General features: G+C 45.8%; 1 protein-coding gene across 1 annotated transcript in view; it reads right to left on the minus strand.

The window, feature by feature from the left end:
• Window positions 1-3,889: 3,889 nt before the first annotated feature.
• The window catches only part of LOC308165954 (nectin-2), a 77,346-nt gene continuing 65,024 nt past the window's right edge, over window positions 3,890-16,211 (minus strand). The window contains exons 7-10 of the mRNA XM_080540163.1: window positions 6,706-6,832; window positions 6,436-6,493; window positions 5,584-5,664; window positions 3,890-4,892 (exon numbers count right to left, since the gene is read on the minus strand). Of these exons, the coding sequence (XP_080396289.1) occupies window positions 4,683-4,892; window positions 5,584-5,664; window positions 6,436-6,493; window positions 6,706-6,832 (476 nt within the window). The 3' untranslated portion in view covers window positions 3,890-4,682. The remainder of the gene's footprint in view (window positions 4,893-5,583; window positions 5,665-6,435; window positions 6,494-6,705; window positions 6,833-16,211) is intronic.

Consider the following 16,211-nt stretch of genomic DNA (forward strand, 5'->3'; position numbering starts at 1 on the left):
GTGTTCTCACCATCCTAGGCCTCCGTGTGTGTGTACTCACCAACCAAGTCAACACCATACAGCCGATTATGCTCATCATAGTCAGACACATGATGAAGGAGATGGGAGGAGTGTGTGTCCATCAGGCTGCAGGGGACTCCACGCTGTACGCCTGTCTGTCTCTGTCTGTCTGTCTGTGTGTGTGTGTGTGTGTGTGTGTGTGTGTGTGTGTTGCTATAAACGTGTGCCTGTCTTCTTCTCTCGGTCACACCATCCCCCTCCTCCTCTCTCAATCCTTCGCTTCTGTCTCTGTGTGTCTGTCTGTGTGTGTGTGTGTGTGTGTGTGTGTGTGTGTGTTGCTATAAACGTGTCCCTTTCTTCTTCTCTCGGTCACACCATCCCCCTCCTCCTCTCTCAATCCTTCGCTTCTTCTCGTCTATTTTTAGACGGATTACAGCAGCCGTGAGGGAGTGACGGGTTTATCTTTACCTAAACTACTTCCTGGGTCTGGGTGACCCTGTGTGTGTGTGTGTGTGTGTGTGTGTGTGTGTGTGTGTGTGTAGGAGCTCACACGGCTGGGTGACCCTTGTAGGAGCTCACACACACGGCACGGTCAATAGGTTAGCCGGCTATGGGGCGCTTAGGTGGCGTAGCGGGTTAAGCGTTGACCATGTAACCGCAGGGTCCCCGGTTTGATTTATTCCGGCCGGGGACATATCCTGCATGTCATCCCTCCTCTCTCTCTCACCCATCCTTCCTGTCTAAAATCTCTACTGTATCTGTCAATAAAAATGAAAAATATGAGTGGGACTGCCCCACAAAATAGGTTAGCCGGCTGCCTTTGGGAACAAAAGGACATGGATAAGAACTGGTTTGTGAAGAAAGATGTAGTTATCTATGGGTGACTGGAAGGAGGGAGGAAGGAGGACGATTGTGCCCAAGGGCGTAAGAGACGAGAGGGGGAAAGAGGAAGTCGTAAAAAAAAAAAAAGAAGCTTTCTCCTGCTTAGTAGTTCCTGTCGCTGCAGCGTCAGGTTCCATCTCTTGGTTGTTTAGTGAAATGCAGTATGTCGACATTCACATTCACACACCATTGTCTTAGGATAGATAGTGTGACTCCACACTATCTCCACACTGACCTGTCAATCACACACTGATAAATGATGCCACCGGTCATAAGACACACATGCAGTCACACTGGGATTCAGTACAGTCTGAACGGCCCTCATAAGACTCATTGGACTATACCAGAGTCAGTACCAGAGGAAGTCCGCAAGCCCCAAACCATAGACCCTCCAGCTGACTCCTACACCCTTGATGGTGCCCTGTGTTTATTTAAGCATTATATTCCTTTATTAGCAAGGAAATACAGAAGGGACATTTCGCTTTGTGTAAAAATCACTCCCTTGTCTCACTGTCTAGTTTATGAATTTGATGTATTTGATTGTATTTGATTAGACATGTATGTATATCATGGGTGTAGTCCCAATGACTGTGCATTATTATCACACTATAATAACAATCGATATCAATCAATATAGACCGAACCAACATGAGATTTACAATAAGTAACAATAAGCACATTTCCCAGACTTGGGACAATTATATCGATCCATTATTATATATAGCGTGCATATCAATATATTGTGTGCAACTTAAAAGTCAGGAGACCCAGCACAAGAACAGTCATGTAGTAGTAGTATGGTACCACATATCGATTAATCGATGTAATAAGAGCGATAGTGTCTTCTGTTCTTAGAGACCTAATACCAAGATAATTACAGTACAACGTCCTGAATAATGACCCTGTAACAAGGTCGTAGTAGGCCTGAGTATTATCCACTACTCAGTACGGCATTAATAACCGCTTTTGCTCATCATTTCTCACATTTGCTCGGACACAAAGAATTATCCCTGGTAATATGACTGTACTCGTTATGTAATGAACAGTCAAAGTCATTTGATTAAAATGACATGTCACCGTTCTCTGAAATACTGCCTCGTCGCTCGCTAGGTTTCTCTTTAACTTTGAGTCTGTCTGAGTCTGTCTGAGGGAGGAGTGACCAGACTGCTGAGTGTCTTCCTGATCCTCCTCAGTAGCAGAGGGAGAGAATGCACCGTCATGATGGAGCTAGTAGCAGCGCAGCCTCCCTCTACCTCAGCATGTATACGTGTGTTGAAGTCTTCTTCAAATATGATACAGGCTCCTGGTGTATAGTTAGTAGAATTAGTGCCTGGCAGTTTTTCCTGACCCATGTGTCCTCCTGACATGGATGGAACCTAGTTTTAGGCCACTGTTTTAGCTAGGGGTCTGGGGTCATTTCTCGGTAAGGTCATGTGACCAGGAAACACTCACCTACCTCTACTGTACCGGTATGAGTCTACATTTTTCATGGTTAAGGTTTGTGAAATATGGGGGAGGGAAAGGTGATCAAATACAATAGAAGCACATAGAAATGTGTTCTTAAAAAGAGAAAGATGTGGGATAAGTTGCTGTCCTGATGTCATCGGTTTTCAAGCAAAACAGCTGTTTTAGGGTTTGGCCCGCAACAAATAATAACGTGTCTATTGCGACAGTCTCTTATGTGTCAATCCCCACCATGTGAGCTGTGTGTGTGTGTGTGTGTGTGTGTGTGTGTGTGTGTGTGTGTGTGTGTGTGTGTGTGTGTGTGTGTGAGCGTGTGGGTGTGTGTGTGTGTGTGTGTATTCTTCTGTGATTGTATTAATTATAGTGAGCATCTGAGCCAAAGAAACATTTAATTAAAATGTGTGAAGACAAAGTAGAGAGAAAGAGAGAGAGAGAGAGAGAGAGAGAGAGAGAGAGAGAGAGAGAGAGAGAGATATGGACAATCTACCCAGTAGCAGGGATGATTCTGGGGAAAGGAAATGAAAGGTTCACTGAGGCCTCCCACTATAGCGACAGCAGTATCTCTTCTCAGACCTAAGAGCGCCCTATTGTGGAATATTACATGAACTGCAGTCTACAATCTGCAATAACCAAAAAGAGAGAAATAGTGAGGCAGCCATAATGAACCGCACCTTAAATGACTTGACTAAAATTCCATCTCACTGTTCACATCTTTATTCATCACATAAAACATCATCAGAAGGACATCATCAGCAGCCTGGCTTCAATAACACGCGCACACACACACACACACACACACACACACACACACACACACACACACACACACACACACACACACACTAAAAAGAACAATGACAGTAAAAATGTACAATGTTTAAAGCAGTGTAATGACAAAATGATTCTTCATTAAAAAAAAAACGGTTTGATTTACATTATTAAAAAAGACACACTGATCAGCTAAATAGAAAAAGGCACAGCTCTCTGGTCTTATGGAGTGATTTGGATGAAGAAGCGAACCCTGATAATGCATAGAAAGTCAACTCTGTCAATGTTGAACATGGGGGTCAATTCCAATTCAACCAGCGACACAGGAATTTAAATTGATATGTCTGATTAACTGTAAAATCATAACTGTACTGCAAATACATACACATATATAAAGTCAATGTCAATGAATGGATCAAAGTTAATCTCCTGAATTGAGATGGAATTTACCCCCAACATAGGCTTGTACAGTACATTCTGTGGTTAGTCAAACAACATACTGTACCACAACATGTGGCACAACAGGCACAAATCATCAACCTATACAGCCATGCATTTCAATGTTAAACGTAACAGATATTCCCTCAGCAAAAAATAAACAAAATGATCATCAATGTACATGATTTCATCTTTGTTCAGGTCCCTGTGTTATGGCTTTAGTGGGCTCCAGGTGGAATAGACCGCTAGGATCAGCTTATCCCATCCTCAACCCTTACCACAATCACGAAGGGGTGAGATCAGCATCTAGGGTCAATCTATCTCACCATCTGACCACCTCGAAGACAGGTCTCCAGCACACTGATCTCAAATCAGTGTTACTTTGTTCCCCAATGTTAAAGGGTAGGATAGACTGATCCCAGATCTGTGCAAAGGGCCATATTCTACCCACAGTTCTACTACTCAATGGGACTTTACAAATCTGTACACAGACTGATAATGTAATAGGGGAATCGTCGAAACCATTTCCTGTTGCCTAACCAGGTCGTTGTCAAACCATGAACCACAAAGCAGTATCACACAGCAGTTGAACAACAGTACAGCAGGACCCCCCCACCTCCCCTTTAAAAGCATGAGCACATAAGATGCAATTCCAGTACAGTGTCTCTTTGACAATTTACATTCAGCATACGATAAGGTCCTTGGTCCAAGGTCCAACTAGACAGATGATGATCATGAATATCACAGACCTTACATTACATCACATGTGTAGATTTCTAGTCTTTTTTTTCTCAGTGGTGGGCCTTTATAGAAGATTTTGGTTTGTTGTTTTATTATATCATCAAGATGGATGCGATACAGTGTATGCAGCACTAACACAGACGTTTCTTGAGAGTCGGAGCGTTGGTTGCTGCATCTCATCAGGACCACAACAATATTGGCTTTCAAGTCACATACATGATTGTCTACTATTAGAGAATCAAATCACCTGGTTTCAAAGTCTCTGATTAAAAAAGGCAACGACGACGACAAACACAACATTAGCAGCCCTCAAGGTTGCGAGTCGTCTACTTACTACAAGTCCGCACATGTACGCACGCACGCACGCAAACACACACACGCACACCTCCTTACACAAACATGGCAGAGGACATGAAGCTGCCCTCACGGTTCACACTGGCTGCGGGAGGCTGCTCCCCGTGCTCATTGGCCGGGTAAACGTACGGGGGCAGGACCTCGCTCTCAGTCGGGTCATCCCAGCGAGAGGGGGCGCTAGAGTGGTAAGAAACAATCCTGTTGTCCTCTGGAACCTCCTCATCGTCATAGTAACGATCCAGGTCCTGATAACAAGAAAAACCAACAAACATGTTTTCATGTTGACATACCATTAAAAATAGGCCATGCAATGCAAGTAGGGCAATTGGCAAATGATTTATTCATTTTTTTATCATCTAGTTCTAGTTTATCCTTTATTTACCATAATGCATTATGAATTATTAATTGGTGTACACAATGAATAATATATACTATGGCTATATATTTGAGTGTTTGAGGCAATAAAGCCTAGAGCTTTATACAACTCAAAGATACAGATCTATATTTACATTCCAGTATATATGTTACGGTACATGTGGGAATACGGTACATGTGGGAAAACTAGGGTTAGGGTTAGGTGCTAGGGTGCTACGGTTAAGGTTAGGGTTAGGGTTAGGATTAGGGTTAGGGGTAGGGTTAGACATGCCAGCATGTACCACGTCGACGTAGCACCTAACCCTAACCCTAGTTTACCCACATGTACCGTATTCCCACATGTACCGTAAGATATTAAACGTGTGTGTATAGTGTGTAATATAGTTTAATGAAGAACTATGGGGGGGGGGGGGATGTTATCGCCATGGGGGGGGGGGGGGGGGGGGTTACTTGTGTGTTTATAGTGGGGGGGGTAAGATAAGGGGGAAAAAATCATTGATTACAAAAAAAAGATACAGATCTATATTTATATTCCGGTATATAAAACGTGTGTGCTCGTACCGTGACGGGCTCGTCAGGCTGGTTGGGGGCGTAGTAATGCGGCTCCTCAGGTCTGCTCTCTGACACATTACTGGCATTTAGCTGTAGGCACACCACACACACACACACACACACACACACACACACACACACACACTTTTAGCAGATAGCAACAGAAGTTGCTTTAACAAACAATTAAAGATGTATCTGTTTACATATGGGATACCCTGAAAACAATTAAGTGTTTCTCAATGGTGAATTGAGCTATCTTGTGATCCCAAGGGTAAGGAGTTATGTTTTTGTCTCTCCACTTTTCTTTCTGTATTATTGTTCTTTATTTTGTTATTAAGTTGGCTTCAACTAAAAATGTAAATGTAAATAATAGGGCTAATGTATGTATGTATGTATGTATGTATGAATGTTATGGAAGTCTGTATTTAAGTGTTTAAGATGAAAAATTGTTTGAAAGTATGGTATGAGGACCCCAGGAAGAATAGCTACTGCATATTTGCTGTATCTAATGGTGGATCCAAATAAATAAACAAACAAACAATGCATCTAGTAGGTGATAAACAACAAGTTTCGATTGAGGCCATAACTGAGATACCAGCTCTGCAAGCCACTAGGCCTTCCTAGTTCTCAGATCCAGATGTAAGGCCATATGCAGGTCTCCCACGTAGTCTTAAAACAAGCTAGAGGAAGGGGCTTCTCCATATTTCCTACACTGATCCGGTCCCTTCAGAGCGAATACAGAACGTGACCAGACTAGAAGGTTGAATTCAGACCAGGCCACACGTCCCCCGTCACAGCCGACCTTGAACAGACAGGTACCTGTCCCATATTGATGACATCCCATTGTGTGACAACACTCACCCTATCAGTGGAGCCGTTGCTCTTCTTGGGGGGAGGGGGCTTGTGCTTAGGTGGACCACTAGGGGGGGAGAGAGAGAGAGAGAGACAGACACACATAGTGTTGTGTTGTTAGTCTACTGTTACATCACATTAAGGTGCTGTGAGAGACACAGTATGTATGCATCCAGGAAACAGATAGGAGGACGAAGAGGGACAGACAGGTGCATGTCGGCAGAGAGATGACACACACACACACACACACATTAGGCTTTCTGACACACAGATACTCACTCTTGCTTGTTGCGGTGTTTGCGGACCAGGGCGATGGCACTGCCGACGACGGCGATGAGCAGAATAACCCCGATGATCGCCCCGATGATGCTGCCCGTGGTAGCACCCTTTATTGGCAGACGAGTACCTGGGGGAGAGGGAGAGAAAGAGAGAGAGGAAGAGGGAAAGAGAGAGAGGAAGAGAGAGAGGAAGAGGGGAAGAGGGAAAGAGAGAGAGGAAGAGGGAAAGAGAGAGAGGAAGAGGGAAAGAGAGAGAGGAAGAGGGAAAGAGAGAGAGGAAGAGGGAAAGAGAGAGGGAGGCAGGAGAGAAAGAAGAAGTGCGGCACGCGCGTGCGGGGGGGGGAGGGGTGGGGGGGGGAGGGGTGGGGGGGGAGGGGTGGGGGGGGTATAGGGAGAGAGAACATGAATGAATGACAATATAAAATTGACATTGATGGAGTACCAGACTAATATTGACAAACAGTAATGAGGCAGGCAACAAAGGAACAAAAATGAGACACAGAATAATTGTGTGTGTGTGCGTGTGTGTGTGCGTGCGTGTGTGTGTGTGTGTGTGTGCGTGTGTGCGCACAAGAACAAAAATGAGATTGAGTGTGTATGTGTGTGTGTGTGTGTGTGTGTGCGCGCGTGCCCAAGAACAACAATGAGCAGTGGAGGCTGGTGACTTCCAGAATTGAGGAGGCCAAATTTTTTTCCGTTTAGAATGATAAGGTTCTATCTCCGTTTAGAATGAGAAGGTTCTATCTCCGTTTAGAATGATAAGGTTCTATCTCCGTTTAGAATGAGAAGGTTCTATCTCCGTTTAGAATGATAAGGTTCTATCTCCGTTTAGAATGATAAGGTTCTATCTCCGTTTAGGGCGGTTCAGAGATATTGAGCGTCAAAGTTTTGACATTCCATTATGTTTTGTGAGATGGAACCTTTGTGTTTTATGAATTACTAACTCAAAAATGTCAACATTTTTAAAATAACACCACACAGGCATTAATAAACCCCTAATGGATCAGATTATGTAAAAAACTAAATTTTGACAAAAATTGAGATAGAACCTTATAATTCTAACGTCACGAACTGTTTGTAGGACACAGAGCGAGGTTGCCAAAAACTGTCTACAGAGCATGCATCACGTTTAGTAGTCGTAAAGCGCTTAAAGCCTGCCAGCTAGCCTAAGTGACAGCATTAATAAACCATGGGATGAACAGATCAACTGAGAGCATTGCTTTCTAAACTGACACGGGCAAGTAGCATTAGCGAAAGTACACAGAGACACAATATACTGGTGGTGTGACCCATATAAAGATTATCTTCTGATGTTGTACATTCATTCATTTACAACACCTGAATGGTCTCCTGGATTGAACACATTTTATTTTTAATTTTTTAATTTTTGCCATTTAGCAGACGCTTTTAATCCAAAACGATTTACAATTACGAATTACAGGGACATTCCCCCTGGAGTAATTGAGGGCTAAGTGCCTTACTCAAGGGCAAAACAGGGTGGTCTCAGGCGGGATTTGAACTCACGATCTTCTGATGCGAGTCCAATCCACTAACCATTAGACCACCTCTGCTTTATGTATACCAGTGGAGGCTGGTGACTTCCAGAATTGAGGAGGCCAAATTGTTTTCTGCTTGCTGGCTTCACTCGCGATGGAATGTTCCCTGTTCTTATAGAAGAATATTAAATTGACTTGTAATAAAACGAAATCGACTACATTAAAAATAAAACTGTTCAATAAATCCTAAATCTTGTCTACCTATTCGATGTATAAATCGCGCCAGAATCTCGCCGACTTCCGAGGTCATTTTAAGCAAATTTGGCCAAATGAGCTATTATTTTCAGGGATAATAGCCATGGGTGTTCTAGACGTGTCCTGCAAAGGACAAGTTGATAGGACACTCGTAGCCACTATGGCGAGTGTTTCTTTGACTGAAGTGACTGGCGAATTCTCAAAATGGCTTCATGTGATTGGACTAACAAAATGTCAATCTTTCAGCCCAGGACCCAATGCATGGTGAGGCCAGGCCTCCTCTGCCCACCCATTTTCAGTGATTTGGCCAATCACATATTGCCATGAAAAAATGTGCATTACATTGACTTCTATGAGAAACCACTTTCCTGGGGAGGCCTGGCCTCCCTCAATACAAACGGATAGGGATTCTGGCCTGTAGGTGCTTTACAATTGCAATATTGGGTTTTAGCCATGGAAAACTTCAGATTTATGAACAAAACGGAAATAATATTAATATATATATATTTGTTTTTTGTTAAATAAATAAATAAAATAAATATAATTATTGCTTTTTTAAATCTCTCTCTCTTCTCTCAAATTATTGGGGAGGCCAGGCCTCCTCCACCTCTATGGAGGAGCCTCCACTGACAATGAGATAAAGGAATTAAGTGTGTGTGCTGTTACAAAGGAAAGGTCCTTATTAGTGTTCAGTATGAAGTCACATGGGCTTTTAACAGAACCAGAGGAGTCGGGCATCAAGGTTCCAGTAATGAAGCGTGGCGTAGTAACAGTATTAACAGTATTAACAGTAGGATTACAGAGAAGACAGGCACTCCACACACACACGTTCTTCCATTACACACACACTGACGTAAACAAGCACACATGCATGCGCGCGCACACACACACACACACACACACACACACACGTAAACAAGCACACATGCATGCGCGCACACACACACACACGTAAACAAGCACACATGCATGCGCGCACGCACACACACACACACACACACACACACACGTAAACAAGCACACATGCATGCGCGCGCGCACACACACACACACACACACACACACACACGCACACACACACACACACACACGGAGACACACACGGAGACACACACACACACACACACACACACGCACAGTAGTTGACTGAAGGTGTGACCCAGCTCATTATGGAAGCCACAGTTCCCAGGAGGTTATGCTAATGAAGGGATGGTAAAGGCCAACGAGGAGCGGAGCTGAGTAGGAGGAGGAGGAACGCAGCTCAGTAATGGGATGGGCCATGATTGAATGTTTTTACTTCTTTAGCTCTAATTACAGATGTGTCCTAGTAGTGTTATGACGCCTCCGTTCCTCATCTACTTCCCTTTAGAACCACAAATGTCAAAGTCGGAAGAGTGTTTGAAGTACGGCCAACAAGGAGAGGAGACAAGGAAAGGAAAGAAAGTCTCAAATGTTATTGAAATGCCAAATCTGATTTTGCAGTTGACAAGCTTGCAAAAGCACTCCAGTTTCCCCTCTATAATTGAGATATGAAATCTTAACGTACAATAATGCACGATAAACTGAGTACGTTTCCACCCCCCCTCCCACCCCCCACCCCCCGAGCCTCTCTTAAAATGCCGCCCTGAGTAATTGACACATTTATGACGTCATAATCACCCAGACCGTGACATATTTAATATGTGACTTAAATAGGCCTGGAGAGAAAGATCCCATTTATAGTTGCACTATGACAGAGGAAATGGCCGTCTAGGTACTGTATGGAGAGGAGAGAGAGAGAGAGGAAAGTACTCAACACAACAGCATCTCTATGGTATGGCTTATCCCAAGATGTCATTGAGGTGTAGTACAACCTGTCAGCCACATGGTGGTGCTGTGCCTCTATATAACTCCAGCAATGAAGCACAAAGAACCAGTAATCTCCTTCTGCCTCAGGTCCCTCTTCCTCTCTGCCAGTTTTCTCTTGTTTTTCATTACTGCATTACTGTGGCTGTCTGTGTATCTCTTCACCTCCTTGCCTAGCTCTCCCTCTCTCTCCCTCCTCTCTCTCTCTCAATAAATCCCCGTAGTCTAAAGTGGACTCTATTTCCTCTACAGGCACTGGAGGTCAAAGCTAATACCTGGTAGGAAACAACCACATGTCTCCTTCACTAAAGGTAGAAACACCTTAGGCTCAGAATAGTTCAGATGGGAGGCGATGACACCCACACAACAGAGTATTGAGAAGATGCAGTCTGTATGTGTGTGTGTGTGTGTGTGTGTGTGTGTGTGTGTGAGAGAGTGACTTGACTGGGGTATTGTGCCCTCTGTGTTACTGTGGATGGGAGCCATGTCTCGCACTAATGAAATAACCCAGACGGTGTGAGTGTGTGTGTGTGTGTGTGTGTGTGTGTGTGTGTGAGTGTATGGCTGCCGCCGCTCTCCGAGCTGGAGTGGTGCTCCGGCAAGGACAGGCTCAATAAATTCAGCCAGACGAGTGGAGGACGAGGACACACACACACACACACACACACACGCACACACACACACACACACACACCAGGAAAACATCCTGTATTCATATCACTGTCACTCCTATTGACACATTTTACACAAACACAACACACGTTTATCCGTGTACATTACTTTCAAGAAGGAAACTACACCACGATACAGGACCAGTACTAATGAAACTAGAAGAGAGGGGAGGACAGAGTAATATAATACCGCTAAAGCCACAGAACAGTGCCAGACTTCTTCTACAATGCTATAAGTCATACTGGAGTTGTAAATAGATAGATAAGTACTTTATTGATCCCCGAGGGGAAATTCAGGCGTTAGAGCAGCACCGACCACAAAACAACAACAACAACAACAAGAAAGTCAATTGAATAATAGGCTAAAATAAAAATAGATACAAACACAAAATAAGGATAAGACCAATAGACATTTGGGAGCTAATATACAGTAGCTAGGATTGAACCTCCGCCAGCTTGACTCTGATCAGCAGGATCGAGCCCAGCCGGAGGAGGGGTTGTACAGTGTTATTGCGGCAGGAAGAAAATATCTCCTACAGCGCTCCTTAGTGCAACGTAGTTGTAGTTGGTCTGTTGCTAAAAGGAGCTTTTCTGCTCTGCCACAGTATCACGTTAGGGGATGGGAGGGATTGTCCATGATGGCAAGGAGTTTGGTTCTCATCCTCATCTTGGCCACCTCCTCCGCCAACAGTGTCCAGGGTGAAACCGAGGACAGAACCAGCTTTCCTAATAAGCCTCTTGGTGACACCCTCCTTGATGCCACCGCCACCCCCCCCCCCCCCAGCCACCACAGCATACCACCACGTACAGCACTGCGCTGGCCACCACTGATTGGTAGAACGATGTTCAGCAGAGTCCTGCATATGTTACGGTACATGTGGGAGAACTAGGGTTAGGGTTAGGGTTAGGGTTAGGATTAGACATGCCAGCATGTACCAAGTCGACGTAGCACCTAACCCTAGTTTTCCCACATGTACCGTAACACAGAGTTTATTGTCCGGGTGCCCCCCCAGGTACTTGTAGCTCTGAACCACCTCCACGTCCTCTTCCTGGACGGAAACAGGAGACAGGGGGAGGAGGACCCTAGTCCTCCTAAAGTCCACCACCGTCTCTTGTGTCTTGCTGAGGGTTGAGTAGCAAGGTGGTTCTGCTCACACCACTCAAAACCACAAAACTGTCAACCAGAATAAAACTGTCCACTAGAATTCCTAAGAATAACTCAATAGACCTAGAACACTACCATACTGTACTGTCTAGATTAGAATAACACTATCGCCCCTTAGAACATACTGTAGTTCTAGAGTTCTCGGGAAACACACGTTCTAGAACACTGCCAAAGACTTTTAGAGCCCAAGGCCAGCATACGAGCACCGAGATTAGCACGTCTCCATGGGGGGGGGGGAGGCTGGGAGATGTCCGGTCAGGGGCTGAGACTGGCTGATCACACACTGAGGGGATGAAAGAAGAGAACACAACATGCCTCTCTTCCTGTGTGTGTGTATGTGTGTGTGTGTGTGTGTGTGTGTGTGTGTCTGTCCCAAAGGGGATTAAGGTTAACATGCTGGATGCTCACTCCCATCCATACTTAAACTCATCTGGGCTCTACTCGCTGACCTGGCATGCTCACGGCCATACTGCACTTGCATCCCTGGACTCCCCTTATCTCTGCCTCCCATCCTCCCATCCTTCCACCCTCCCCCCTCCTCCCATCCTCCCGCTCCGCCCCCTTAATTTGGGGATCCGTTTGTGTCGGCCCCGTAAAAACAGCAGCCCCCAAATATGCAGTGTCTCCGCATCGCTCATCTCCTGTGTATAACGAGCGGAGATAAGCCTGTTTTTATTACCCTCCCTGACCCCCGCGTTGAAAATACACACACACACACACACACACACACACACACACACACACACACACACACACACACACACACCCTTTCAGACTGCGCACGCACCATACATACACACACACACACACACACACAGGCCAAAAATCATTCAGACCTCTCTGCATCCACAAAATCCACACCCACAGACAGTAATGCCTTTCAGCACCCCCCACCCACCCCCACCCACCCCTAACCACCCCCACCCCCCCACTCCTAACCACCGATCTATGGGTTCAGCAGGGCACAGAGATAAAAGTTATTGACACGGCCAGAACAGATAAGGACACTGATTGGCATTGGCAGAACAATCCATTTACATTACATTTACAGTTTTGGCATTTAGCAGACTGCTGTTAATCGTAAAATCCATCCGTATTGTTTTCTTAGATCGCCACAAACACACGCACACGCACGCGCACGCACGCACGCACACACACACACACGACACACACACACACACACACACCACACACACCACACATACCACACACACACCACACACACCCCCCCCCCACACACACACACACGCACACACACACACGGCTGCTGCCATTGATCAGCAGTGACGGGAATAGAAATTAGGCCGTGGGTGCACTGATCAGATGTGATGAAGATAAGGATTAAGATTGAGAGCAGCCAGGTAATCCCATTGCTCCATCACTGAGGGATCCTGGCCCTCAGATCACGGCTTAATAAGATTACATTACCCTCCATCCATTCAGGCTGGGCTTGACACACACCAGTAACACACACACACACACACACCACACACACACACACACACACACACAGGTCCCTGGTGACACAGTATCTCGGTAACCAGCCACATACATAATCAAACAGACGGTGGAGAAAGAAAGAGACTGTAGAGAGGGGGAGAGAACAAGGGACTGTATGAGAGAGAGAGAGAGAGAGAGAGAGAGAGTAGAGAGAGAGAGAGAGAGAGAGAATGAAGGTGAAGGAAGGTGATAGAGAGGTGGGAACGGAGAGATCAAAGACCCGTGTCGACAGGGTTAAGACTCTGTGAGCTGCAGTTCGAAAGGCGCTCGTGCATACACACACACACACACGCACACACACACACGATTACTCTGTGTATGTCATGTTTGTTCTTGTTCTCACACACACACGCACACCACACGCAACCTCCCCGCACGTACGTACACACACTTCAATTATTTACAAATCAACACAAGAACTACTGCTGCCGTTATAACCACAAGCACTGTTGCTACTTGTACTGTAGTCCTTCTTTACTACAATTCCCACAACCGCTTGTACCACCAGAGGCGACGCATCCTGTCTGTCTGATGCCTGTGTCTGCTGAGGCCTGTGTCCTGCCGGGTCTGGACCATACATCAGCCAGTATTAATCTACTGTGATTCCAGCGCTGGCCCCATGCATTTAAACTGTCTGGGGATTAAGCTGATGTCAGTGACACTGTGCCTCTGTGTGGGTGGGTGTGTGATGTGTGTGTGTGTGTGTGTGTGTGTGTGTGTGTGTGTGTGTGTGTGTATGAGAGAGAGAGAGTATGACAGAGGGGAACACTGTGTGTGTGTGTGTGGTGTGTGTGTCGCTGATCGCCCTCTCTCTCTCTCTCCAGGGAGACAGTGTGCTCCCTGCCATGGCGCATTAAGGCAGAGACAGTCGCCCAGGGAGGAGGCAGGGTCTCTCTCTCTCTCTCTCTCTCTCTCTCTCTCTCTCTCTCTCTCTCTCTCTCTCCTCTCTCTCTCTCTCTCTCTCTCTCTCTCTCTCTCTCTCTCTCTCTCTCTCTCTCTCTCTCTCTCTCTCTCTCTCTCTCTCCTCTCTCTCTCTGTCTCTGCCTATCCCTCCCTCTCCCTCCCTCTCCTTTCTATTTTCGCTGTCTCTCTCTCTCCATCTCTATTCCATCTGAGTCCCTCACATTTTCTCCTCCCACTCTCTCTCTCCGTGTGTCTGTCTGTCTGTCTCCTCCCACTCTCTCTCTCTCTCTCTCTCTCTCTCTCTCTCTCTCTCTCTCTCTCTCTCTCTCTCTCTCTGTCTGTCTGACCTGACAAGGTCGCTGTTCGCCTCACTCTGTCTCTTTGTCAATATTTACAGTCCACTTTACACTGGTTGGACCAACAGAGAGAGGAGAGGCTGCATTAGCCAAAATGTAGCTAGCTGTCCAGCCAGACTAGGAATGAGCTGTACTACAGCTGCCTGGCAGGCCAGATAAGAAAGAGCAGAATATACAGACACACACAGACACACACAGACACACACACACACACACACACACAAACACTCACTCACTCACTAACTGTTCAGTATAGAATAAACTGTCCTATGAGGACAGTACTTCACCTGGAATCGCTTTTCAGCTGCTATGCCAAATGGCTGCTGGGCCGCATTGATTCTTCATAAAGCCTGGTGACAATCGTGCCAACCCCTGAGGTACTGGGGGGGGCATTAACCCCTGAGGCACTGGGGGCATTCACCTTTGGCTGTGTTTCTCTTTAGGGGTCAGAGTTGACAGGTCGCCAGGCTGCAGGTCAGATTACTTATTAGGTCTCAGGGAGCTTCATGCCACTGGAATGACTCCAGTTAACCTCTCACACATCCTGCCCCCCCCCCCCGTCCCACCACCACCACCACCACCACCACCACCCCTTTCCCTCCCACCACCACCACCACCCATTATCATCAGCCCCATTCTCCTAGACTCCTCACTACCCTCCCCCAAGTCCCTCCCCCTTTCGCTAACATCCCCTCCTCCCTCAACCCATTACATGACATTGTTGGCACTGAGCAGACTTGGCCTTTATCCAAGCGACTCAGAACAAATATCTTTGACTTACTTAGACAATCATCATCTATCCATCAGTCATCATAAAGAAAAGAGAAATCTACGCTAGGACCCAGGGGCCAGTGGCCAGTCACAATGATAAAAGAAGGAAGGATTACTTTTGATAACTTACAGATAAGATTTTATGATCAACAAACCGTGGGATTGTTCTGCCAATGCCAATCAGTGTCCTTATCTGTTTTTGGCCGAGGTCAATAAGTTTTATCTCGTGCCACTGAACACATAGATCTGTGGTTAAGAAAAAAAGAAAGAAAAAAATTGTCCCAACGGTGCTTGTTACCACCCTCTGCTTGGGAAAATACCCACTTCATGACCTATCAACTCCTCCATGACATTATATCCCTGTACTGTACTGTAGACAGCTCAAAACCAAATGGGGACACCTCACAGAGGGGGGGGAGGAGGGAGGGAGAGAGAGAGAGAGAGAGAGAGAGAGATGAGAGAGAGAGAGAGAGAGAGAGAGAGAATGAGAAAGAAAGTACGGAACTCCAAAAGAAATGTGTGTTTAAGAGATAGGGACACACACG

Source organism: Nansenia antarctica (genome assembly GCF_963989245.1).
Source record: "Nansenia antarctica genome assembly, chromosome: 10".
Classification (NCBI taxonomy): Eukaryota; Metazoa; Chordata; class Actinopteri; order Argentiniformes; family Microstomatidae; genus Nansenia; species Nansenia antarctica.